Source organism: Platalea leucorodia, assembly GCF_965183815.1.
Source record: "Platalea leucorodia genome assembly, chromosome: 2".
In the NCBI taxonomy this organism is placed as follows: domain Eukaryota; kingdom Metazoa; phylum Chordata; class Aves; order Pelecaniformes; family Threskiornithidae; genus Platalea; species Platalea leucorodia.
The window spans coordinates 14,939,205-14,964,112 of NC_138824.1; the positions used below are offsets into that span (position 1 = coordinate 14,939,205).

Below are 24,908 nucleotides of genomic sequence, written 5' to 3' on the forward strand. Positions count from 1 at the left end.
ATAATCTGTGAAAACCAAATTTCAGTGAATGGAACTGTTCTTATTAATCCTTTTAAAATAACGCAATTACAGAAGAACAAAGTGGATTTGATTTAAACATTGGTTACTCCAGAGTGAATGTTAATAGTTTGCAATACAGGATCACAAAGACAGACCTCTTTGGTGCTCTTTGTAAACACACTGATGAGAATGAAAGCTATCACTTGAAAGCACACAATACAATGCCCAATTTAGAGCTTCTCGGCAACACTCAAACTCATCTGTTAGGGCTTGACTGAGTAGTTGCTTGCCTGCAACGCTGTCATGATCAGTAAATAAAGTGGAAAAATCCTATGGTAACATAACAAGAATGTAAATCTCTCAATGAGTCTACCAGCTCTGATTTCTTATCTTATTGGTCTCTTCTGTAGTAATCAATCTATTATCTTTTTTGTGAAGAAGACATAGTATCAGAATTTTAAATGAAAATTTTACTCTATTATTTTAAACATGAAATTAAAAAAGATTACGTGATTCTTACCTAATTCCTTCCACTTGCTGGAATATAAGATTAAATCAGGTATGCTATCATCACCATGGTTTATGTTTAACATTTACGATAGCCAAAACACTCACTTTATTCCTCCCTGTAAAGTTCAAGAGGGTTTTCTGCAGAAAGAACTGACATCATGTTCAAGGACGTGACTCAATATTGCTGTAGCTGTTTTTAGAAGCTGTTTGTATCCAGTCACCATATTTTTTGATAATAACCTGTTTTTTATTGCTCTGAACCTGATAGTTTGTTCTGTGGCCTCCTGAGTCAGAAGAATCTGAACCTCCCTAGAGAATGTGTGTTGCTCTTGCTCAAGCTGGACAACACTACAGCCCCAAACCAGAACCCAGAACCTGGAACCAGAGCGGCATCAAACAACCTGAGTCTGCTGCTTTGTGGCAAGGGCATCACCTGGGAAAGGCTGGGATAGCTCCTGGAGATCTGCTTCCTCTTTTTCTAAACAATGATAATGATTTAGGCCTTTGTTTTCCATGGCATGCAAAAGTTCATGCTGATTTTCAGTAGCTCTGATGATTACTTTGTCAAGTAAAGTTTTGTTCCCTACAGAGGACTAGAGCAACAGTTGTTTAAATAAAAGAAGAAACCAGCATGTTAAAGACTTGCTTGCAAGGTCAAGGCATAGGAACGAGAACACCCTTGCAGCAAGAGGGACACTACTGAAATAATAACCACAAATGAGGCAAATGAAAGATTCACAAAGTCACACAATGTAGCCCATCCTCTTCAGGAACATAACACAGTTCAACAGCTGTTTCTTAGTCCAGCCTAGTTCTTACCATTGCAAGGACATGCAGTTGGGTAATTTCCAGGTATTTGATAAAAAAAATGTACAGTGGAATTAATATTTTCTCCTAATATATTCCAAAAGCCTATGTGTTATTTTTTCTTAAATAAGATATCAACAAGAACGATTTTTCAGGACATTTAGACAATTAGCTATAACAGTAAATGTGGTGATATTTCATCATAAATGGAATTTTTACCTCAATTTCCTGGAATGAACTGTTGATCATTGCAATAAGCATGTTCAGTAAGACAATGACCATGGTAACATTATAGACTCCATAAAGGACATAACCAATATTTTCAATAAATTTATGTTTATAATTGATGACAACTGATTTAACTTCCGAGAGTCCAAATATAGCCCAGAACAATGTCTTGAAACTTTCTTCAACACTAAAAGGAGAAATTGAACACAAGCATATGTTACTGAAGAAAAGCTGTATATTCTTATTGTATAAATTGCCAGTTACCATTTTTATACAGTATACAAATTTTTCCATTATCATAATGCAGAACTCTACCATAGTGATATTATGCAGAACAAGCAGACTATCTAATTTCATAGGTACAGGCTGTTTCATAATATAAGATTCCTAATATTTAGGACTGACAATAAAACCACCTGATTCAGTTTAGGAATTATATATACATCCTCGAAAGAATAGTACAATAATTCACTTGTTAACTACTTTAATCTACATGCTACATGCTTGCCCGTAATGTGAATATAAATAACAAAAATAATTAACCTGTAAATACTTTATTTTTATTGCACCATTAGTTCACTTAGTATGAATTATTTCACCATTAATATGACTAACATTCTGGAACTGTGAAGAAGACAGTATGTCTGACTGCAAACCAGCATTTTTCAAAAAATGAGTCTCACAGACCATAATTCTCCAGTTAAGTTTTCACTGTTCCACAGATCCAGGGTAAAGTTAATAAGCCATGGTGCGGGGATACTGGTTTTTTTCAGGTTAGTTCATTTAAATACATGTATTTCCTCTTAATCAGTTTATATACATATATACATACATGCATAAACATAAGTCCAAACCTCTGAGGTATCTTTTCCTATCTATCTCCACCTGTTTGAAGACATATTTTCTCTTGTTTTGATGAAAAGATCTCAGTTCCCCATATCCAAAAATGCAGTAGCATTGCAAAGCACATTTTGGATTTTATTGCGTTATTGTTAAGAAAAAAAAGTTTAAAAGAAGCTTGCAATTTTTAGTCATGAATTTACTTCTCTGCTTATCATATTTTATCAGTATTCCATCTGTGAGTTGTAGTTTTAGGTACTTTATCTATTGTGTGAACCAATAGTAATAAAAAAAGTAGTAACAAATCTTTCCCTCATGGCCAAGTTTGAGTATACTTCGTTAACAGCTACAGCCTGAGTATCATGACAGCCAGAAATGAAGTGGGCAAGGGCTGCAGAGCATGGAAAAGAATGAGTTTCCACTCAAGCGATTTATCTTAAAATCACAGCTAGAAATGAGACGTATGACAAATCTATACCGAAGAACTCCTGACAGACAGAGTAAAATTAGTAAAATTTCTCTTATAGTGGGAGAAGAAAAAAAGAACAGCCAAGGAAAAGCCAAAAAAAAAAGGGAATACATTTTCTTCTCTCAAAATGGAATAGGTTATTGCCATTGGAAACTATGGAGACAGAGCTTAAAACAGGGGTTACATTTTTTTTTCTGGTAAGAATATACAGAGTAGTCTGAATTAAATGACAAGTATTTTATAATGTGTATCACACTGTAGTGATTAGCCTGCTTCAATTACAGATGACAGAAGCAGCTGATGGAGGAACCAGCCTTGCTCCCACGTGCTGCAGGGAGCCGCTACGCTGCGCTCTGAAGTGCCGGCGCTGACCACCCTTGTAGGCAGGGTGCTGTCCTGCAGCCCAGGGTCTGACCCAGCCTATGTCCTGAAATCCCTGAACAACAGATTGCACTGACAGGTCATCTGACATATGTACAGTGCTGTGCAAAGGGTCTGAGGTACTTGTGGCTTTTTATAAGCCTCCCCAGCCTAATGCAGCCCAGGAGGCTGTTGGGCTGCTTTGCCACAAGAGCCCATTGCTGGCTCATGGTCAACTTGGTGTCCATCAGGACGCCCAGGTCCTTTTCTGCCAAGCTGCTTTCCAACCGGTCAGCCCCAGCCCGCCCTGGTGCCTGGGGTTATTCCTCCAGAGGGGCAGGACATGGCATTTCCCTGTGTTGAAATTCACGAGGTCTCTGTCAGCCCATTTCTCCAGCCTGTCAGGGTCCTTCTGAGTGGCATCACAACCAGCTGGCCTACCAGTCACTCTTGTTCATCCATACAGGCCTCCTGACACCTTTGTTTAATTTCTTGCCCATTGAGATGGACTAATCTTGAGCACTGAAAAGGCAATTCTTGAAAATCAGCCAGGGTCTCTTATCCCATGAGATTCTTCCCTGAACAGCCCAAAGTCTGCTCTTCAAAGTCCAGGGTTGTGGTCCTGTTATTTGCCTTGTTCTCTCTTCTCAGGAACCCAAACTCCACCATCTCATGGTCAGCCAAGGCTGTTCCCAGCCTTCCAATACCCAACCAGTTCTTCCTTGTTTGTAAAAGTCAGGTGTCACAAAGCTCCTCTCCGTATCAGCTCCCCAATCACCTGTGTCAGGAATTTATTGTCAATGCCCTCCAGAAACCTCCTGGATTGCTTGTGCCCTGCTGTGTTGTCCCTCCAGCAGGTATCAGGGTGGTTAAAAAACCCCATAAGGACCAGGGCCTGCAAGTGTGAGGCTTCTTGCAGCTGTCTGAAGAAGGCCTCATCTACTTTGTCTTCCTGATCAGGCATTCTGTGGCAGACATCCATTAAAACATCACCCATGTTGGTCTGCCCTCTAATCCTGACCTGTAAGCTCTCACTGGCTCATCATCTATCCCTAGGCAGAGGCACAGGCATTCCTGCTGCTCTCTCACGTAAAGGCCAACTACATCTCACCTTCCCAGCTTGTCTTTCCTGATTTATCATAGTATTGTTGGGATCAAGAGCTCATCCTCTGTTTTAAAGTATATCTTTTAAGCACCAGAACAAGAGAGAAAATTACCGCTTAATCCAAGACAAAGAAATTTTTAGGATACACAAACCTTATAAAACAATTAGTAAACTTAATACATACAATGCAAGCAAACAACTTTCCATAAAAATAGCCCACAATCATTACAGTTTCATCAGTTGTACTTACGTTGTGAATGCTTCATTTTGTTTTGCCCCCAGATAGTAGGAATAGAGATTAAACATGCCTATCATGAAAGCCACAAACACCATGATAAATATCACCATGAACTTGAAGATGTCTTTCACAGTTCTGCCAAGTGATATCTGCAGTGGTCCAAAGCTTTCATTAGCTGGTAAGATGTAGGCTATTCTGGAGAAACTTAATACTACTGCAATTGCATACAGGCCTTCAGATATGATCTGAGGATCAGATGGATCCCAGTTTATTCTGGCTAGAAACAAAAGATGAGAATTCCGGTCAGTTTTTCAAAGTCCATCTTAGGCTGTTCACTGAAGTACTCTCTTGTGGTTAGTAACAATGAACAATCAGGGTAAACTGAAATTGAATGTAATGGTTCTATGCTCGTTTGGAACAGATAAGATGCAGTCTTCATGGATTTTTTTCCCTTTGTTGTACATTGCATCATAATTTTCAGCAACTTTCACTTGCAGAAAAAATTTGTTGTCTAAAAGTAAGGAGCAGTTACTTTCTACCATTTCAAACTTAAAAAGCACACAGAAAATCCACTTCCTCACTGAGAGCTGTGAATACTTGGGTATTAACTTGGGCTTCCATGTGCCAAGAATGACTGCTCAAATAGTGCCAGTAGTGGTTGTCCGCTACAGCACAGTGCTCAGTGAATGTCATACATGAAGATGCTGCTAGAAATAAAAGTGAAAGAAAGGAAGATACCTTGTTAAGACTGAAACACAAGTGGGATACTATTCCAACTACTATGCTAGGGCTGGGGAAGCATTTTACTTTTTCACTTATGTTTTACTTTCTTCTTTTTACACCTTCATCAGAAATGTAATTTTTAATTAGAAGAAACAATGAGTGGGCTTCAGCTTGAGATTAAGATGCCTACAGACAGCTATCCAAATGGAAGGTATAGTCTGTGCAGCTTCCTGAGCACTTGGGGTTTGATTCAGACACCTGAATAAAGACATCCATTGCCATCTGAGATGCCCAGGGTATCCAAGGTTGCTTGTACAGATCTGTGCGAGGTCTTTTTGAAGCAGCACCTTGGCGATTCAAACGGCCATAGTCACTTACGTTTGGCCAATTGAATTGAGCCAGGTAGCCCTAAAATCATTTCACAGCTCCACTGTCTGTATTGATTAGATCTCCATTGATTATAAAGGTGGGCTGTAAGATCACTGAAGTAACTTTTTGGGAGTTGAATCCCAACCTATTAGAGAATTTAAGTAAAATTCAGCTTATAGTGTCAGGTGATGAAAACTGAATAAATTAAATTAGAAATGTGATTTGTTTGAGCTATCCAAAATGAACTGTTTTGATGTGGGGATATGGAATCATTAAATGCCATCAACAACTCCAAAACTGTGGAAACAATGTTTCTCTACTTTTTCTATTTACTCCATCTTTTTACTCATAGTGAAATGGTAATGGCCCTTTTCTGACACAGGCCAAACACCCATTTCATCACCTTTTCTGTCATTATTTCTATCAATCTCTTCTGTTGAAGCTAATCCACTTGTGTGAATTACTTGAACATCCTTTGGATCATGAGTGAATGTGACACTGCTGTTTGATAGGGAACACATTCAACTGAAGAGGGAAACATTCAGGTTCAAACCTGTACTTAAAGCAATATTTATAGAAAAGTGTCAGAAGGAGAAATCCAAAGCCATACCATTCAGGATACTTCCTAGCTGGAGATTAAGGCATTCTCCCATGAGGTGGAAGGCCTACGTTCAATTCACTACTGTGCTTCAGGAAAGAGAAGAGGTTAACCTGGGATGGGTTTCCTACATCCCAGGAGAGTGTTGTCATTTGAGTTTATTCTACTGTAAATGCCAAAAAATGAAACAAACAATTTATACTGTAATGAAGGCAAACACTGGCATTTGGAAAAATACTAATTTGAGATGTTAACTAACAAATAACCATTTAATAAAGTATCGGAAGACTATATTCTTCAAGGAACTTACTGCCATGCCAGTATTCATGTATCATGACAAAGTAATGAATGACTCTGGTTTTAGGCATAACAAGGCTCAGTTAGCACACATACATTGCCTTGTTAGCTGCTGTGTGCTTCATGTAGGTACGTGCATATTCTTTTGTTTATTGAGCTCCTCACTGTAAAGCCTACTACACACTATACTGAAAAGAGAAAATTGTATGGCAAAGACGGCACATATTCACATAAGCAGACATACCTATGTTAGCTTTACCTCAGAATTCATGGATAACTAAAATCAAAGATGCCAGATATTTCAGTATGGGCTAGTAGCCAGATGTCTTTTAGGTTTCCAGATGAGCTTTGTTATCACAGAAAGTTTGAGGTGGGAAGGGACCTCTGGAGGTCATCTGGTCCAACCACCTGCTCAAGCAGGGCCACCTAGATCTGGTTGCCCAGGATCATGTCCAGATGGCATATGAATATCTCCAAGGATGGAGACTCCACCACCTCACTGGGCAACCTGTGCCAGTGCTCGGTCACTCTCACAGTAAAAAACTGTTTCCCGATGTTCAGAGGGAACCTCCTGTGTTCAGTTTGTGCCCATTGCCTCTGGTCCTGTCACTGGGCACCACTGAAGAGAGCCTGGCTCCGTTCTCTTTGCACCCTCTCCTCAGGCATTTATATACATTCATAAGATCCCCCCTGAGCCTTCTCTTCTCCAGGCTGAACAGTCCCAGCTCCCTCAGCCTTTCCTTACAGAAGAGATGCTCCAGTCCCTTCATCATCTTTGTGGCCCTTCACAGGCCCTTCTTTCCAGTATGTCCATGTCTCTCTCATACTGGGGAGCCCAGAACTAGACACAGGACTCCAGGTGTGGCCTCACCAGTGCTGAGTAGAGGGCAAAGATCACCTCCCTCGACCTGGTGGCAATGCTTTGCCTAGTGCAGCCAAGGATACCATTGGGCTTCTTGGCCACAAGGGCCCTTTGCTGGCTCATGTTCAACCTGGCGTTCACCAAGTTATGTTTGCTAGCCTATGATGAAAGCTGTGGCATGAAATATTCACTTTTAATATTATCCATGTTAGTATGACCATACATAGATGTTCTCCAAGCATAATTCAGTGTACATGAGGGTAAAAAGGCCCTACAGAGGGACCTGGACAGGCTGGCTGGCTGGGCCGAGGCCAACTGTATGAAGTTCAACAAGGCTCAGTGCCAGGTCCTGCACTTTGGTCACAACAACCCCATGCAGTGCTACAGGCTTGGGGAGGAGTGGCTGGAGAGCTGCTCTCCAGCCATTCCTCCCCAACCCTGTAGCGCTGCCTGGCGAAAAAGGACCTGGAGGTGTTGGTGAACAGCCAGCTGAACATGAGCCAGCAGTGTCGCCAGGTGGCCAAGAAGGCCAATAGCATCCTGGCTTGCATCAGAAATAGTGTGGCCAGCAGGATTAGGAAAATGATCATCCCCCTGTACTATGCACTAGTGAGGCCGCACCTCGGTTTTGGGCCCCTCACTACAAGAAGGACATGGAGGTGCTGGAGCATGTCCAAAGAAGGGCAACAAGGGTCTAGAGAACAAGTCTAATGAGGAGCAGCTGAAAGAACTGGGGTGGTTTAGTCTGGAGAAAAGGAGGCTGAGGGGAGACCTTATTGCTCTCTACAACTACCTGAAAGGAGGTTGTAGCAAGGTGGGGGTCGCAGTCTCAAGTAACAACCCAAGTAACAACCGATAGGACAAGAGGAAATGGCCTCAAGTTGCACCAGGGGAGGTTTAGATTGGATATTAGGAAAAACTTCTTCACTGAAAGGGTTGTCAAGCATTGGAACAGGCTCCCTGGGGAAGTGGTTGAGTTCCCATTCCTGGAGGTATTTAAAAGACATGTAGATGTGATGCTTAGGGACATGTTTAGTGATGGACTTGGCAGTGCTAGGTTAACAGTTGGGCTTGATGATCTTAAAAGACTTTTCCAACCCAAACAATTCTATGATTCTATACACTAAAAAATGACTCAACTGCTTAAATGCATAACAAAGTCACAACTCATGACTGATGTCAACGGAAGCTGTCTCGCTAGATGATACAGTATTATACAGCATAAATGAGTTACAAGACTTGTGCTTGTCATACCCAGAAACTGTGAACATAAACAGTCCCTGTTTGCAAATTCTTCAAATGGGTGTTACTGAAAACTGAATTAATATTTAACTAGCTGCTTTTATAACTTACATGAAATTTGTAACTTTCTAGTAAAATTTATAAGACTACAATTTAATGGGTTTCGGAATATGTACATTAATTGCTCTGCTCTTTCTACAGCCTGGATAATGAAGAAATGCAGGCTTATCAGAAATAATATTTGAGGCATAGACTAGAGATAGAAACCAATATAATTCAGTATTTAGAGAAAAATATTTAATAAAGGGAAGAGAGATGTAGTGGTGTTGAGAGTGAACACAAGTAAACAGAGCTTAATCTTTTCTCATTTGGGCAAAATAGCTTCTAGTCATTTCTCACATATGCCAAACAAGTTTATTAACATTTTTATCTCTTACTGGTAAAGACAGTGGATTGAGAAATATTAAAATAATATAACAGAGTCTCTGAGCAAAGAATATATAAAAGATACATTGGTCATGTTGGCAAAGCAGGTTTAAGAAGTTTCTGCATCTCATTGCTTAGTTCTGCCCCTGCATTACAGTACATCACATTCACAGTTGTGCCAACACAAGTGTTTGCGGTATGGCATTGTGTAACTGAACAGATGAAACGACCTGGATTAAAATAACCTTGAATAGGGGTAGAGTGACAGTGGGGTTATTTTGATCTTAGATCATTCCAGTGCCTGATGTCTAGAACAGTCCCCAAAGAGATGTATGAGCATAGCCAACGGAACTGTAATCAAATAGTAGGGATGAGAAAGAGAAGAAGGGGTGGGAATTTCTTTAGCAGTACATTGTGGAACTAAAGCATTGGAGACTTATTAACAGCAAATCAATTCATCTTGGCCCAAGAAGTAAGTCTTAATCATGTGCAATCAACTCACCCAAGGTGTAGTATTTTATGTTGGGCTCCAGTGTTGGACTTGTCAGATCTTTCATATTTGCATCAACGAAGTTCTGGGCTCTGGACGCATGCCAAAATGCCATAAACCTTGCTATAAATGATGCTGCAAAAATTGCTAACATACCAAAATCAAGCATATTCCATAACTCAAAAAGGTATTCCTTCGGACCTTGAGACCAAATTTCTTTACATTCAGACCATATCATGCCTGTATAAGACAGAACAGAGAAAACAGTGTGTTCTTTTATCTTCATGTTTGTTTTATTTTATATTTTATTATGTATAGGATATGCTCTTGGTTGCAGTCAAACTCAAAACCATTTTGGTCAGTGGGAGTTCGAACACAAACTGAAATCCTTGAACCTGCCAATTCATATACATTCCAGTACTTCTTTCTCATGTGAGTAATAATAATCTTTCATACTGCTTTTTCCTGTACAACTACAAAATCTTTCAAAGAGAAGAACTGGCTGTCAATATTATCATCTGTTACACAGAAAGAGACTGAAAGAGCAGAAATGCTCTGGCATGATGGTGGAACATTAGTGGTAGAACTAACAGCAGAACTCACATTTTCTTATTTGCAGAGTACCCTGGGTACAGTCTATTTTACTGAAATTGCAAATATATGTGACAAATGATCATAAAAGTAAGAATCAGACCTAATGCTTCTTCAATAGAGCAAAGGTATCTGTTTGATTCCTAATTATTCCCCCTTAATAATAAAATATAGGAGTACAATATTGGTTTATGGCATCCTTTTTATTGAGCAAATTCTTCTCCTTTTCAAGATAAAATTTATTTAATCATGAAATACATTTCTAGGATTCTAAAGACAGTTGATAAAAAACTGAACTGGAATACTGTCACTATTTTTTGCACTTATCGAATTGTCTGAAGGAACTTTTCATCATTTTAAGATAAGGACAATTATAATGTTAATTACAGTAATTAAATTCAATGCTACATCTGTATGCACTGAATTAATTTTCAATAAACCATCTTATGCATGACACTGAAATAAATAAAAATAGATTAAATTAGCAAACTAGAACTTTAAATTGGAAAATTATTATTTGCTCCTTTATTATCAGATGAAAACACTGATACTTACAGAATATTTGGAAACCTAAATGCCATATTATTCCCATAATACATAATTATATTAATTTATATACAGCTGTATGAGGAAATAAATAAAGATTGTCAATATCTTTTAGAGCTATAAGAATCAGTTGGTGTACAAATGGCTGCAATTTCAATCACAGAGAGCTCATAAAAGCAAAATATTTTAAATGCATAAGCTCTTGAACGGAAACAGATTTTACTTAACTTGAATTTAACTTTCCCATATTACTGTCTTAATAACCAGAACCTAGATCTTTAAAATATGTCAGCATCTAAACCCCATTGGAATAAATGGTATTAGACTTGCAAATAAGAATCAGACAGCTAAAATATTTTTGAGGGTCTGTGCTCAAGTTCTTATGCTGTTCGGTACTTCATCACCGACTTGAATGGGGCAGCTCAGAGTACTGTTCCTAGTATTCAGTTCATCCTATGTTGGGATGGAAAAATCTACCGCTGAATGTTCAGGGGTCTATATTCTGCTTCTCTTTTGTCAATAACACATTCAGCTATACACTATTAATTCTGCAGTCATGCTTGCAAAGTAAGAGAATCTTAGCAGAAAGGGACAATTGGACACAAAAAAACTTGGCCCATGATGTGGAAATCCTTCTCCTTGGGAGCTGACACAGCCTGACTCAAAAAAATCCAGAAAACTGGTAGACACTTTCTTTTGAAATAATAAAACTCAATTCATTAATATTCCGATGATGTAGATTTCACCTAAGTCCTTAACCTGAGTGTTTTTGATTAACTAGGCACATGCGAACCCTGCTGACATCCAATAAGAAACATGAGGCCAATGTGGGAATGCAGCCAGTTGAATAAACCCCCTTTGTTGCAATTTTTACACATAACATTAATAGCAAAGGATTAAATCGGGTCCAGCGTCACTGAAATCATAGCAAGACAAAGTTAAGTGAGAATTAATCTTTACCTATTACCCAAGAAATAATGAGCATCTCCATCCATGAAAAACAGGATGTTTTCATCCTGAATAGCTGTTTTACATTGCCTGTTGTTTCATTAGGTCGGAGTTTGGTGCCATCAAATCTGTCAGCTGCATTCATGACAAGCAGACCAAGAAAAATGGTGAAAGAGGCTGCATGGGCTACAAACTTCATAAATGGTCCACGCATTATCCTCCCCAGCTGCAACAGAGGTTATGAAACACAAGGATATTGCATTGCCTTCTTCCAAAATAAAAATGTATAAAAAGAACAGTAACACAGAGAAATATATATTTCAATAACACACAGAAACAAATATTTGGAAAAACTTGTATACTATGATGCCATGCTGAAAGTCACCTTTAAAAGTTTCTACTTATTTACTGTTTTCAGAGGGATAATCTCTCAGTTTCACCATATATGTATTTTTAACTCAGTGTTTTGAAATAATTCTGTAATTATTTTGGGGCATATGTGTCTGTTATAGGTAATCAAGAGAAAAAATTACTATAGTTGTTGAATTTCTTATATGCTAGTCATCTTTATGAGGCAACAAAGAAAATGAGATTTTGACACATCCTATAAAGCATTAAATTATTACCAGGAGTGAATTATGACTAAAGGATTCTGTTTCTTGACTGACATGATACTCAGTTTAGCACAGTTATTGTGCAGGTTTCCCAACTTATTTTCTTTTCCAAAAAAAAGTCATGAGGCCTCAAATGGTTATGTTTATAGTTCTGTAGTGTCTTAATTTCCTTCCTGACTCCTTTAATGGAAATGTCCTCAACTTTGTCATGACTAAGAACAACTTTAAAATGGTTTAGTGCAACACTTGGAAAACCTAAAAGTTCCATAAAAACTCACACAAGGCTGAACTTTTAGCAATTATTTACTTTATTTTTGAGAGTGCCTGTATTAATAGTAAAAGTCTTAGATTGTTCACTTAGTTGGCAGCTGCAGAAAAATACTTTTTAATTTTAGACGAAGACAGTATCTGTATCTGACAAAAATTCCTTGGAAAGAACTGAAAGCAAGTGTCACGGATCTTAGCTGAAACATGTAACAATCTGTGGTCTGAGAAAGGGAGGGGAAGGCAGAAAGATAAGTTATTGGTATTTGCATTTTTGCTACACTTGTTTCAATATCAAAGTCCGAATTTGCTGTCCTTACAGTCAGCTTTTAGAGAAACACAGAATAAGAGGATGCAGCTGAGGATGCAATGGTAACGTCTCAAATACAGATAACATTAAGAAAACTAGACAAATGTAAGAAGAAGATACTGTCAAAGGAACACTGTCAAGGTTAGCAGGCACAAAATTTTATCTTCTTTCTTTTTTATATTATTTTGCAAACCCATACCATTCATTATGTTTCTCACTCAATAAAATTAATTTATCTTTTATTAAATAAAATATTCTGTCAGCCTCATGAGATGAACTTCAACAACCAATTATTTTCTGTTAACTACAAAGCGAACAGGTAAATATCATAGGGAAAGATTTTATTTCAAGCCAGGAAGGAACAGTCATAAACAACACACAATAAAGCAGAGCTGGAAAATTATAAAGTACCTTGACAGTGTCCTTTTAAATGCATTATTCTTGTGTTCACAAACGAAGATGGGTTAGGAGACAGAAGCCAGAAAGACACATAGCCAGAAAAGAAGAAAAAATACTTAAGGAGGTAAGATTAATATATCCCTTGATCAAAAAATACAAAATTTAAAAGACTGAACTCCTAGCGTTCCCTCTCCCACCCCTTCAAAAGAGACAGAAAAGTATTTTTTACATATATATATAGTAAAATCTCCCCGGAAGCAGGACTGACTACGGTTGAACAGATTAAACAAATGCTGGAAGTTGTTATGACATTGCCATATAACAGTGATCCAATAAAATCTTGAAATGACACTTTTAAAATTCCAAATCTCTTTATGGAGAAGATATAGGTCAGAAAATATGGATCAGGGAAAGGAAGAACAACATGTAGAGACAAGGCCATAATCTTGCAAGTTTGGACTTTTCTATAAGCTAGAGTCCCTCCTTAACACACTTCCACTGTGCATTTTGACATAATAAATTCCCTCCCATTGCACAGATCAAGGACATGACCTTCTAAATGCTCTGAATCTCTTTCTATAATTTAAGTGGGTTTGGGTTTTGTTCTAGGTTTTTTTCTGGTTTCTGATCCTCTGTGCTATGGTCTTTCGTTTGCTATAGAGTTTTGGAGAGTTTTTTATAGGTTGGTTTGGGTTAGGACAAGATATACAATAGTTATATTGTGGATACTTCGACGTGTATTTGTCTGTATATAGGGTAATCTGAAATCGCTGGGGACTGAAGTCAGTGATTCACGTTATTCCACCTTCGTGACTCTGCAGAAACAATCAGTATTGTAACATTGTGGAGTATGGCATTGATAAAGAATTGATAAAATAGGACTCCAGGTAGCACATCTATCACAAAGGAGAAAAGGCCTGATAACAAAAAAGACATAATGCATATACTTCTTTAGGAAGGACAATTTCCTAGCTCCTCATATACTGGACATGATGTTCAATTTCTTTTCCTCTACCACAGTGCAAAAGAGGAATGTCTATAACCCTCAGAACATGCTTCTAGAAAGCACGTAGGGACTTATCAAGTTACTTCTTTAGAAATGCTAACCCCAGGTGGCTGGGAACAGTGAAAGACGATTCAGTTTCAAATTCAGATCCCTCATCTTGGCCAGGGGCTGACTGAATTACTTATGAATTCATAAAGCTAAAAATCTAAATTCTATTAATAATTAGAGCTGAACAGCACAGACATTAGAGATTCTTGGACATAACTGAAAAAAGTTTTTACTCTTTCAAAATGTCATGTAATAAAACAGTATTCTAGAAGTTTTGAGTTAATTATGTCAGTAGTTAGACTGAATTAGCAATTAGAAATGCAGAGCAAACAGTTCACAAAACTTTGAAGTGCCTCCATGTGGATTGCTGGCTGAAACTCAAATAAGAGGCAATCGTAATTCCTTTCGACATCTGACACTAGTGAATTCCTGCCAAATCAACAGGACTTTGTCCACATATTTCTACGAATTTTTTTCCAGACCAGAAACTCTCAATTCAGTATCTGTGGTCCAAGCTCAAATTAATTTTTTCCTAAAGAGGAAACTGGTCAGCTATACAGGTAACTGACTGAGATGTTGAAATGTCGTAAAGACATTTTTGCCTTTCCCAGAGCCATGGCACAAGAATATAAAGAAATGTGTCAGAATAACTCCACTGCAAGCTGTTATTTTCACCACAAATACCGTATTTTCTGTCTTGTGTCACTGTGCCCTATAGTGCCAAACCTGGAAAAAGAATGGGTACTTTATCTTGGTAGGAGGAGAAGAGATTTATAAAATTCCATCAATTCATAGACGGAATGGACTCTGTTGCTACAGATCATGTTCTGTATTGGAGCCATCCTATCCTGAAATTAAACAGTGAACATTTTTGTCTTCAAAAAACAGAAGAATCAAATTTTGAAGTATGAGCAAAGCACAAGGTAAGAAATGGCAACTGGTGAAAAAGGTGGATTAGATTTTACATTTGCAGAATATAATGTAACAAAAAGCATTCAACATATAAATCACACGATGAGACAATTAAATAGTGACAGAGGAAGGGAAACCTTAAAGGATGCTGTCCCTTGAACCTTGACTTTAAAAAGCTACTTTGAAATAGCTTTTCCAGAATGTACAATGGTTCAAATTTACTTTAAAATCCAATAAAACATTGAAAAAGGAAAATGACAAATAGATAAGTCACTGCTATAGTTGAAAACCAGTTACTGAAGTATGTTGAATCTCAAGGCATGTTTTAAGACAAAAGTATTCATAAAAATCCTAGTCACTGTACAAAAAGTGAAAATGATATAACTTATTTTTATCGCCCTGACTAAAAGAAATGAAAAATACAAAAAAGGCCCACCTTTCTCCTCTCAGAGAACAATAAAAAAAACCCCAAACAAACCACAAAGACCTCAGTCCTCTCTTTTAACCTTCCTCTTCCCCTGGAATCATTGTATGTGCATAGGATTCAGCCTGCTAAAATCATGGATGTTATACTGTAACCTGTTGAATAATCCTTATAGGATCCCATTTGTTCCCTCTAACATACTCTCACGGGAAATTTTCCATCAGTGTCCATTTAAAATGGATAGTGATCCGCTAAAACAGAGATTCAACACAAAGTTCAGAGAGGTCAGAGATTGTAACCCATCTTCAGTGGAAAGGCTTTCCATACTATATATCATCCAAAACACATACAGCATCCAAATCCAGACAGTGCATTATAAATGGATGCAGGGGAGGCTGTGATAATGAGTATTAGCGCTGTCTTCACAAGCCAACACAGTTCACTTTGAATTCTAGAAAACTGATGATGATTGTTTTAATTTCTGGCATCCATGTTTCAGCAACTTTTATCTATTAATTTTTAATCATCAAAAATAAAATTGCTTTTGAGGTAACTGGAATCAACGCACAGCTTGAACTTAGTCTAGCTCTGAATCAATGGGAAATGAGGATCCTCTGCATCTGCCTACTAAGGCAACAACTAAATGGAAAAAAGTTTGATTCGTTGTTTCTAAAGTACAATTTCTACAAGGCAACTCTTGCTCAACCATTGTAATTTAATTTAATATACATTGCATTTAACACAATACATTTACCTGTCTTAATTACAATTATCAGAACATACAATCTCGTAGCCGTTCCATTCTAACGCAGCTTTAAAATAACACATTTCTGAAGTATTATTTAAGCATGTCAGTAATTTATACTCATGCTTCATCTTTGCCAGACAGGAATCTACATACAGATGATACACGAGTTAATAAAAGGCCATTACAAGATTTCACAGACTGACCTTACTGCAAGGAGCAATCCAGTAAGCCATTGAAAGGAATGGCAGTCCTACCGCAACAGCAAGAACAACCAGAAACTTCACTGCCATCGTCTGCTGCCGTAAACCTGACAAATTCTCATACCAGATTGAGAGAAGTTGTTGCTGGCAGTTTGGATGTGCTACAAACTGTAACAGAGAAAAGGAGCACAACAAAATAATATTGCTATCAGAATATCTTTTATTAAAATAACAGCTAAATGAAGTGCATTAAGAATATGGGAATAGCAACAACTCAGGTTATATTCAAAGGAGCATTAACAAGGGTATGAGAAAAAGTTTTCTGATGATCATAATCTCCCAGCATGCACACATATTGCTATCAGCAACAAGAAATCCTTTAATTTAAAAAACTATTATTTTATTGACACTGTGTTCCATCACAAACTATTAATTTCCATCTAACAGTAATTAAAGATAAACTTTATCTGGGCAAACTCTACTTGTTTCTGACATTTATAATTTCCATGTTACTACTTCAGAAATTCCAAAACTTTAAGTCTTTCTGTTCTGCAAAGGATGTTATATAGTCTTTAGTTATGAAAGAAAGAATATGCCATATTTTCACATGCTAACATGGAAAATACCGTTTCTTTCAGCTGGCATAAGAAAACAGCTGTCACTTTTGCTGGAAATCAGCTAAGGACTATTTATAACTTGGTTCTGGAATCTTTTGGACAAACTCTGCAAAACTGAGAAGTTTGGCCTATATCCTCTTTTCTGTCAAAACCTCTGGAGAGCATAAGAAGCGTCTTACAAAGGTAGATATTAATAAACAGTGGATTCTTGTGCACCATAAATTTTTAAGTCTAGACCTGGAAATACAATTAAAAATTTAACTGAATCTAGTATTTTTTTTTCTAGAATAGTTCTCTATATTTAAAGGATGATTGGCTGAAGGTGCAACAAACGTCTATCAGGCAAGAGAAAGTGTTGAAAGAAAGTTCACATTCAAGGAAAGATTAAGACTCAAATACTATGAAGGACAAGGTCACTGTGATATCTTCTCTTCAAAAGTTGTTTCAGCTCTCTTTAGTAACTGTAGCTTGCCAAGTGTTTTGCAGGTTTGTGTTCATATGCTGGTAGGCACTCTTCAGTCAAAATGGTTTTCTTCTTTTCTTCCCTTCATGAACACATAAATAATCCTCACATAAAAATGGTTTAGGCGTCCCCCAGAGATGTGAACTCAACTTTTGTAAAAAATCTGCAACTCTTGCCTGATAAATTAGATCTGTATATTCAGTCCATACTGGATTTTTAACAGTCCTGATTCCCTATCTATTTTTTTTGTTGTTGTTAAAATAAGATATTGTTTATTTTCACAGTGTTGATCTGATCCATTTCATTATGCAGGAAAAGTTTTATCAAAGGTCTTGCTGCTCTGTCAGGAGATAGCTCTACTTCAGGGTAACCTGCTTTCGAACTATATTCCTGAGCTGTATCTTCTTGATCTTTGGTCGGACAAACTTCATCACACAAATCATTTCTCCCTGGTTCACACACATGTCACCTAGGACTTTACAACCTCTATTATCCAAGAGAAGTTTTATGGTAATTCAAGGGTCTTGGTGCAGCTACTAACTCAACTGGTTTCACTAAGCACTTTTCTGATACAGACCAGAGTATTAAACTGACAGTAGAAATGAAAGTAAGCCAAAGAAGGGACGGTTACTCCTGTATTCAACACCGTCTGGAGCCTGCTGTTCTTCAGAAGTGAGAACCACAGTACTATTACTCCTAGATTGCGTCTCTGATCCTCTATCCAGACAAATATACATTTTCTGTGAGACACAATTTCACGAAGTTTTCTCAGCTTTCTGAGTAAGACACAACAGCGTGACAAAAATGTGTATCAATATTTGTGATCATGCAGTGCACAGGAGTGCTGTGCTACCCTCTGGTTTTTATTAAATCTGACACTTTTCCAGGCTGCAGAAGTAGTGCAAATTTCTTCCATCTTTTTAAAAAAAATAGATTAAAACTAAAACCAAGTAAATATCTGCAAATTTTGCATATAGCTACACATTTTTTTCGAGCCGTTTGCTCTCATACTTACTGTGACCAATATCCACCTTGAACGGATCCACAACACTTCTTGTTTATATTGCAAGCTATCTGGGGCAAGGATTCTTTTGTTTGTAAAATGCACTGTGCAGAAGGGCCCAAATGTTCATTTAAGTGTCAGAGGCTACCAAAACATAAACATTTAATAATAGCACAATTTAATACCACTATCATGACATGTCTGTTTGATCAACATAATTGCTTACTTTTTTAACTTCATACTTAATGGCGAGTTTTAAGCGGCTAAGGCTGGGGCGACCACGTTCTCCATTATTATGGCTCATCTCTACATCACCATTCAAAATAGCTTCCACTTCTTCTGTATTTCTGCACAAATCAAGGAGGCCAACTACAAAATCCTTGCATTGCATAGACAATTTCTTGTAATCATTCTAGAAAAGAAAAGAAGAAAGAAGATAACTTGCTGTTTAGGCCTAACATGAGAGAAATAGTTCTACATCCCAGCTACACACCTCTGAGCACCAATAATCTGTTTGCATCTTGTTACATTTTTTTTCTGGTAGATTAACAGCACTTTGTTATCAGGCATCTACTTCCCCTGAATGTTCAGAGAGTAGGATTCGTCTCACCTTGGTTACCTTGGACATCTACATTATCAATTTTTACACCTGAGTTACTTCTCTAGACTTGCTTCAGAGCCAATTGAAAGTAAAAATACACTTTCAGAAATATTGTATGACATATTTTAATGACTATTTCAAGTTGGATGAATAGCACAGGGGAAATTTTTCTGTTCACTGACTGTCACAGAAGTCTAGGTAACTAGCTCAGATGTAGAAAGTTACACTGTAGAGATCTCAGTTGGACAAGATGAGTACCCTACAGAGAACATATCTAAACAACTTCCCAATCTTCTTGAGAATGACATAAATATATCGAATTTTCTTAGGTCTTGAATTATTCTTGTAAATCTTATCTTTCTCATTTTCCAACATCTCTTTTAGCTTGCAAACAGAAGATTCAATTGCTGTTTTCCAGCAGCAGTGTCAGCAGTGCTACAGATAGCATGGTGATATCACATCTCTAACTTCAACTCAATGCTCTCTAGCTCAAATATCTCACAACAGACTTTGCCGTGTGAGCCAAAACGTTGCTCTGCAACTGCAGGTTCAGTTGCTTATTGTTTTAACTACCAAATATTCTTCTCAGTCACTGTTTTCCAAAAGCTGTAAGTCAAAACACAAAAAGATATTTCGATGATTGCAATCCACAGTTCATTAACCACTCCTTACTTGCAGCTGCATTCGGGTCATAAAAGATGAATATAGATAGACAGATAGGGAGTTAGATGGATATAGACATAGATGTATATCTAAAGCTAAAAAATGTGTACAGATATATTGCCCCTGGCCTAGATCTTAAAAGAGATTTACTCATATGTGTGTCAACAACTTCTGATATTTTTGTGATCTCTGCTAATTTTAATGTCGTAAAGAGATGAAATTACTGTAGAATTTTTCCCAAACAAAAGAATAAAGAAAACCCAACCACCCCACACCATACAGGACGGCTCATGTAGTCTCTATTTCATGTTCAAAGTAACTTTCTATGAATGCTTTTATTACAGTGACACATTTCCCCCTCTTCTGGTCTGTTCATAGCATTCCCCCTTCTCCCACTCTTAGTCTCTCTTTGGTCCCTTCTTTTTAATTACTTCCTTCATACTAACTGCTATCTAATGCATACCCTGGAAGAGAAACCATTATTTTGAGTATACAGAATACCTTAATTTATTTGCCGAGGGTGTACTTCATGCATGTTTATGCTTTATTACCCACAACACCACAACACCAGTTTATTACTTGGATATATTAAAGGATTGCATCCAAGTTTTCACTTTACTTAGATGGATGCAAACATTCACAGACAAATAGTTATAGACACTATTGTATGTCTGCATAAAACTGCTAGTGATTTATTGTTTTAATAATGTAACATAAGCAAGATAGCTCAGATCTGTCATAAAAGAGAAAGGAAATGTAATGTCATTTCTCTACAAAGACAACAGAAGCTAAATACTAGAACTAACCACTTCATGACATGCTGTATGTTTTATTATTGCATTATTTATTTTCCCTCTCTTCAGAAGAATAACAATAGAGATTAACCAAAATCCTGACTTCTTGGCACTACAGACATTTTTTGAGAGTAATATATCACCACCTGTTTGGCTTTCATTTTTATAGCAGCAGCTAAGATAAGATTCAGTATTCAGTCATTTTAATACATAAATGTCCTCTTCAAAGTTAAAGGAAAAGTAGCCATTTGATATTCACAAAGGAGAAACATAGAGTCAACCTATGCACCCTTGTAAGATTAGGTACCATGAACTGTTCCAAACTGATATCTGACCCTTGAACATCAAAGGAAAAAAGGAATATTTTTCAATAAGTTTAGGAACAAAATAATTTGGCCTTCAAATAACTATTACAAAATATTGTAATATATTTGTAATATATTGGTATGCGCGCATTTTCTGGTAGAAGATACATACATACATGCACACTCACACACACTCTTCATCAGTATTTTCCAGCTCTGGTTACTGAGACATGATATGGATTTTCAAAATAGTATGTAAGGAGACCATTACTCCACAGTGGAGTCCAATGCCTCTGGGTAGTCTCAAAACAAAAATCATATATGATAATTTATTCTAATGAAGAATATGATTTTTTTTTTGAGTGTAGTCCTATTTACCAAAATGAATACTTAATGGACGCTTTTAAAAATAGCCAGATACCCCCATTCACACTTTGCAGAATTATCCTTTCTGAATTTAGGTTCTGTACACAGTATTACAGTGTATTTTAGCACCCAGTAAATTCATCCATAAACTCCATCGGTTTCTCATTTGCAAATGTAATAAAACAGCTTCCCCTCCTGTGAAATACTGCCACAGCTGTGATCGGTGGTGGCAGCTGAGCTGAAATCTCCTCAGTGGTCAGGTTACAGCAAATGAGCTTTGGGGAACGGAGCGGTGCCCAGCACCGCCGCCGCCGCCCCAGCCACGGCACAGGATGGTTGTAACACAGCAGAGTCGGCTGAAGGCAACGCACATCCCTGCTCCGGTTCACAGTTTGTTGTCTTGAGATGCATTCCCTTATGAAGAATTTATCTTTTCAGGGAAGGTTATGCAGGACAGATGGGATGATAATGTCTTTTACACTGTTACGGAAAGATTTGTCAGAGTCTGAACACAGGGAAGGCAGCTCTAGCTGAGCAACTTTGTTTCTAAGAAATCAAGTGTGTTAACTTGCAGAGACTACTGCACAGGCTGCCTTTTGCCCCTTGTCTCTTTGGTCCACTTACTTAAACATGTAGTGACAGCAAAAATGATCAGTACACTCTTCTTCACCTCTCAGTGTCTCTCTGTCACACGTGCACAGAAGCCTCCTCCTCCCTCAGAGTCTCACGTCTCTTACCATTAATGTGAGCCAAGGGAATGTGGTAATTTGTTTATTAACTTATTTTTGAAAATGGCCAAAGGCACAGGGATAATTCCACGAGTTCTCCTTTACTGCAAATTGTAAACTTAATGAATTTAAAAACCAGTCCTGGGAGACTTGAGAAGGTAGTTAGTAATTAAATTACAGTTGGAGGCTCTAAAAAGCATCAGCCCTTAATTCTGCAATAAAGAACGTGTGTGCTTGATTTTACGCATGTGACAACGTTGGTTCAGGGCTCCTCATCAGCTTAAGAAAAACACGATTTTGCCAAATTTTGGCACACCAAGGACAAGGGGGCAGCACTGGCTGCTCCCACTTTGCAAAAGGAAGGTGATGATTTGGGGTGAGTGCTGTGGGGGATGAGGAACCAGGGGAACAAGATGCTGGTGGCAGAGGAGTGACAGGAGGGGTGGGGGTGACAGTGGCTGCTGCTGAGAGGGGTCACCTGCCCTTGGTGGTAGGAGCAGCCGCAGACTGTCTCGGTGTCCCCGGTAAGGGAGCAAGCAGGCCACAGTCACTCTGAAAACTTCAGCTGACCATGATTTGCCTTACCTCTGACCATGTAAGCAGGAGAGCATGGCCAGGAGAGCAGAAGAGCATCAACACAGCCGTTTCTCCCAGAAGGAAGAGGGCTTCTCCACGCAGCCTCCTGTGACCAGTCACAGGCTCCTGCTGTCCCCCAGACTGTGCCTGGGATGGAAACGCTCTCAGGACGCAGGCTGACGCTGAACCCCACAGATGAGATGGAGCAGTGCTCTAAACCACGTCCTGGCCCTGCCTAGTGAACTGTAGAGGCCAAGACCAGAAACACGGGTACTGCTATATGAGGATTTAGGATTTCACAGCGCCTTATGAATGTAAATGTTAGATTTAGGCATCCTAGTAGGTAGATAAACACATTATTCCCCTTACAAAGGTGGCTCTTATTCCTTCAGTGCCTCAGCTCTTCTTCACTAAAAAGTGATGTTAACTTTTCTCTTAGAGCGCTGGCAATACCCGTAGTGAAGACTGGGACCTGATTTCTGTAATGGGGGTTGTATAAATGAAAACAAACAGAAAATCAGACTTTGAGATGATACATTGAATTTTGCTTCTCAACGGAAAAGCAAACTCAGATTACCTTATTAGGGGTGTTAATTTACAGCAAACAGTGACATATCTACATTTATTTTAAAAATACCTTTTTCCACTCCATCCCGTTAAACAATAAAACAGTGTGTTGCCATTATAGCTGCAGTGGACTCTGTACTAGATGCAAATCTTATCCATTTTGAACAGCACTGGGCCACAGCTGTCCCTCTCAAAACTCCAGGCCACATCTCTGCAGGACAACATTTGTCAGATATCATCTACATCCTTATGGACATAGTAGAGATATTAGCTCTAGGGTGGGCAAACAATTTTGATGACAGAAAATACAAGCGCAATCCCCCAAAATAGTATCTATACTATTCTACATAGTATCAAACCTTGTAAAGCTGCACACTTAGCCATGTCATAAAAAGCTAAATTGAATGGTGTTCAGAAAATCCTGAAGATCTCAGAATTACTCAGGAAGCCTGAATTAGCTGTTTGCTTGGTAGAGAAATATTCCTACACTTTGCTTAACACATCTGTCCAGTTAGTCTTCCTTCAGAAGTCATCTACTTTTTTCTATTTTCACTCCTAATAAAGAATGATCCTCCAAAACACTTGTAAAACAATACCTGCAACCAAATGTAACAGGCATGTAATGCTAGATACCATTGCTAGAGGTTTGAAGCAGACAGACGTTTATTCCAGAGAACAGTGGTTTCCACTGATTATGGCATTTCCTATTCTGCGTGAATCACAGTTTCATGGTCAATGTTATCTCTAAGCTTAACTGATGGTGTAAGACAGGAGAGAGAAGTAATTTATAAGACAGTCATGAAGCAACCAGCATCACAGTTCAGCATCAACCCTTTCCATTGCCTCTGAGGAAGACCTGGGAATTGTCTGTGCCACTGGTTGCTGTAGGCACCCACTAGGAAGCTCCCTTGAAACAATACCCTCTCAGCACTATAAAACAGGTCACTTTTAAAACAGTGTATTACTAGAAAGTTCAATTTTTCTTTAGGCAAGGTTTTAAATACTTCAAATGGCTCAGGCAAACCCTAGGTGAAGCTAAAGATTTGCCATGTCCAGCTAATTTATGCATTAAAAATATATTTATTTTTTTTACACTAACACACGTAAAACATTTTTATGAAAACTACATTTTTACGCAGGGACTACACTATCTGGATAATTGTAGCAAACTCCTGAAATAAAGTAAGGGCAAGAATTTTTAGATGAATTGCTGCAAGCAGGGGTATGAGCTTGCAGGAGCACAAACAAGCCCGGGCTCAGTGAAGACGACAGCGTCCGTTTCCTGCAGCTTGTACACACAGCCTTCCTACTGGCTGCACTGAACCTAAGGCAGGTATTTCTCCGTCAAGCCCCCAGCCTGTCTAGATATTGTAAATGTCATCACTTATCAATAGTGTAAATGTTAACTCTCATCAATGCACATATAAATGTACTCCCTTGTCTTTAATATTTACCCAGAACCACCACATGATTTTAGTACCTACAAAAACATTCCCAAAAGACCTTATGTTGCCAGCCGCCTGCTCCTGGTGAAACCTTAAATTAAGGGAGAGTTAAATTTCTGTGTTGCCTTGTGCTCCTGCTCCTCATTGTTCCTGTTCACCTTCACTCTACTCTAAATAGTACATACGTCCCCAGCAGAGCCTGATTA

General features: G+C 38.2%; 1 protein-coding gene across 1 annotated transcript in view; it reads right to left on the reverse strand.

The window, feature by feature from the left end:
• Window positions 1-24,908, reverse strand: part of TRPC6 (transient receptor potential cation channel subfamily C member 6) — a gene marked incomplete at both ends in the record, with an annotated part of 105,249 nt that overhangs the window by 12,469 nt on the left and 67,872 nt on the right. Inside the window, 6 exons of the mRNA XM_082304994.1 lie at window positions 1,537-1,732; window positions 4,570-4,834; window positions 9,577-9,804; window positions 11,662-11,875; window positions 16,578-16,742; window positions 18,884-19,069. Of these exons, the coding sequence (XP_082161120.1) occupies window positions 1,537-1,732; window positions 4,570-4,834; window positions 9,577-9,804; window positions 11,662-11,875; window positions 16,578-16,742; window positions 18,884-19,069 (1,254 nt within the window). The remainder of the gene's footprint in view (window positions 1-1,536; window positions 1,733-4,569; window positions 4,835-9,576; window positions 9,805-11,661; window positions 11,876-16,577; window positions 16,743-18,883; window positions 19,070-24,908) is intronic.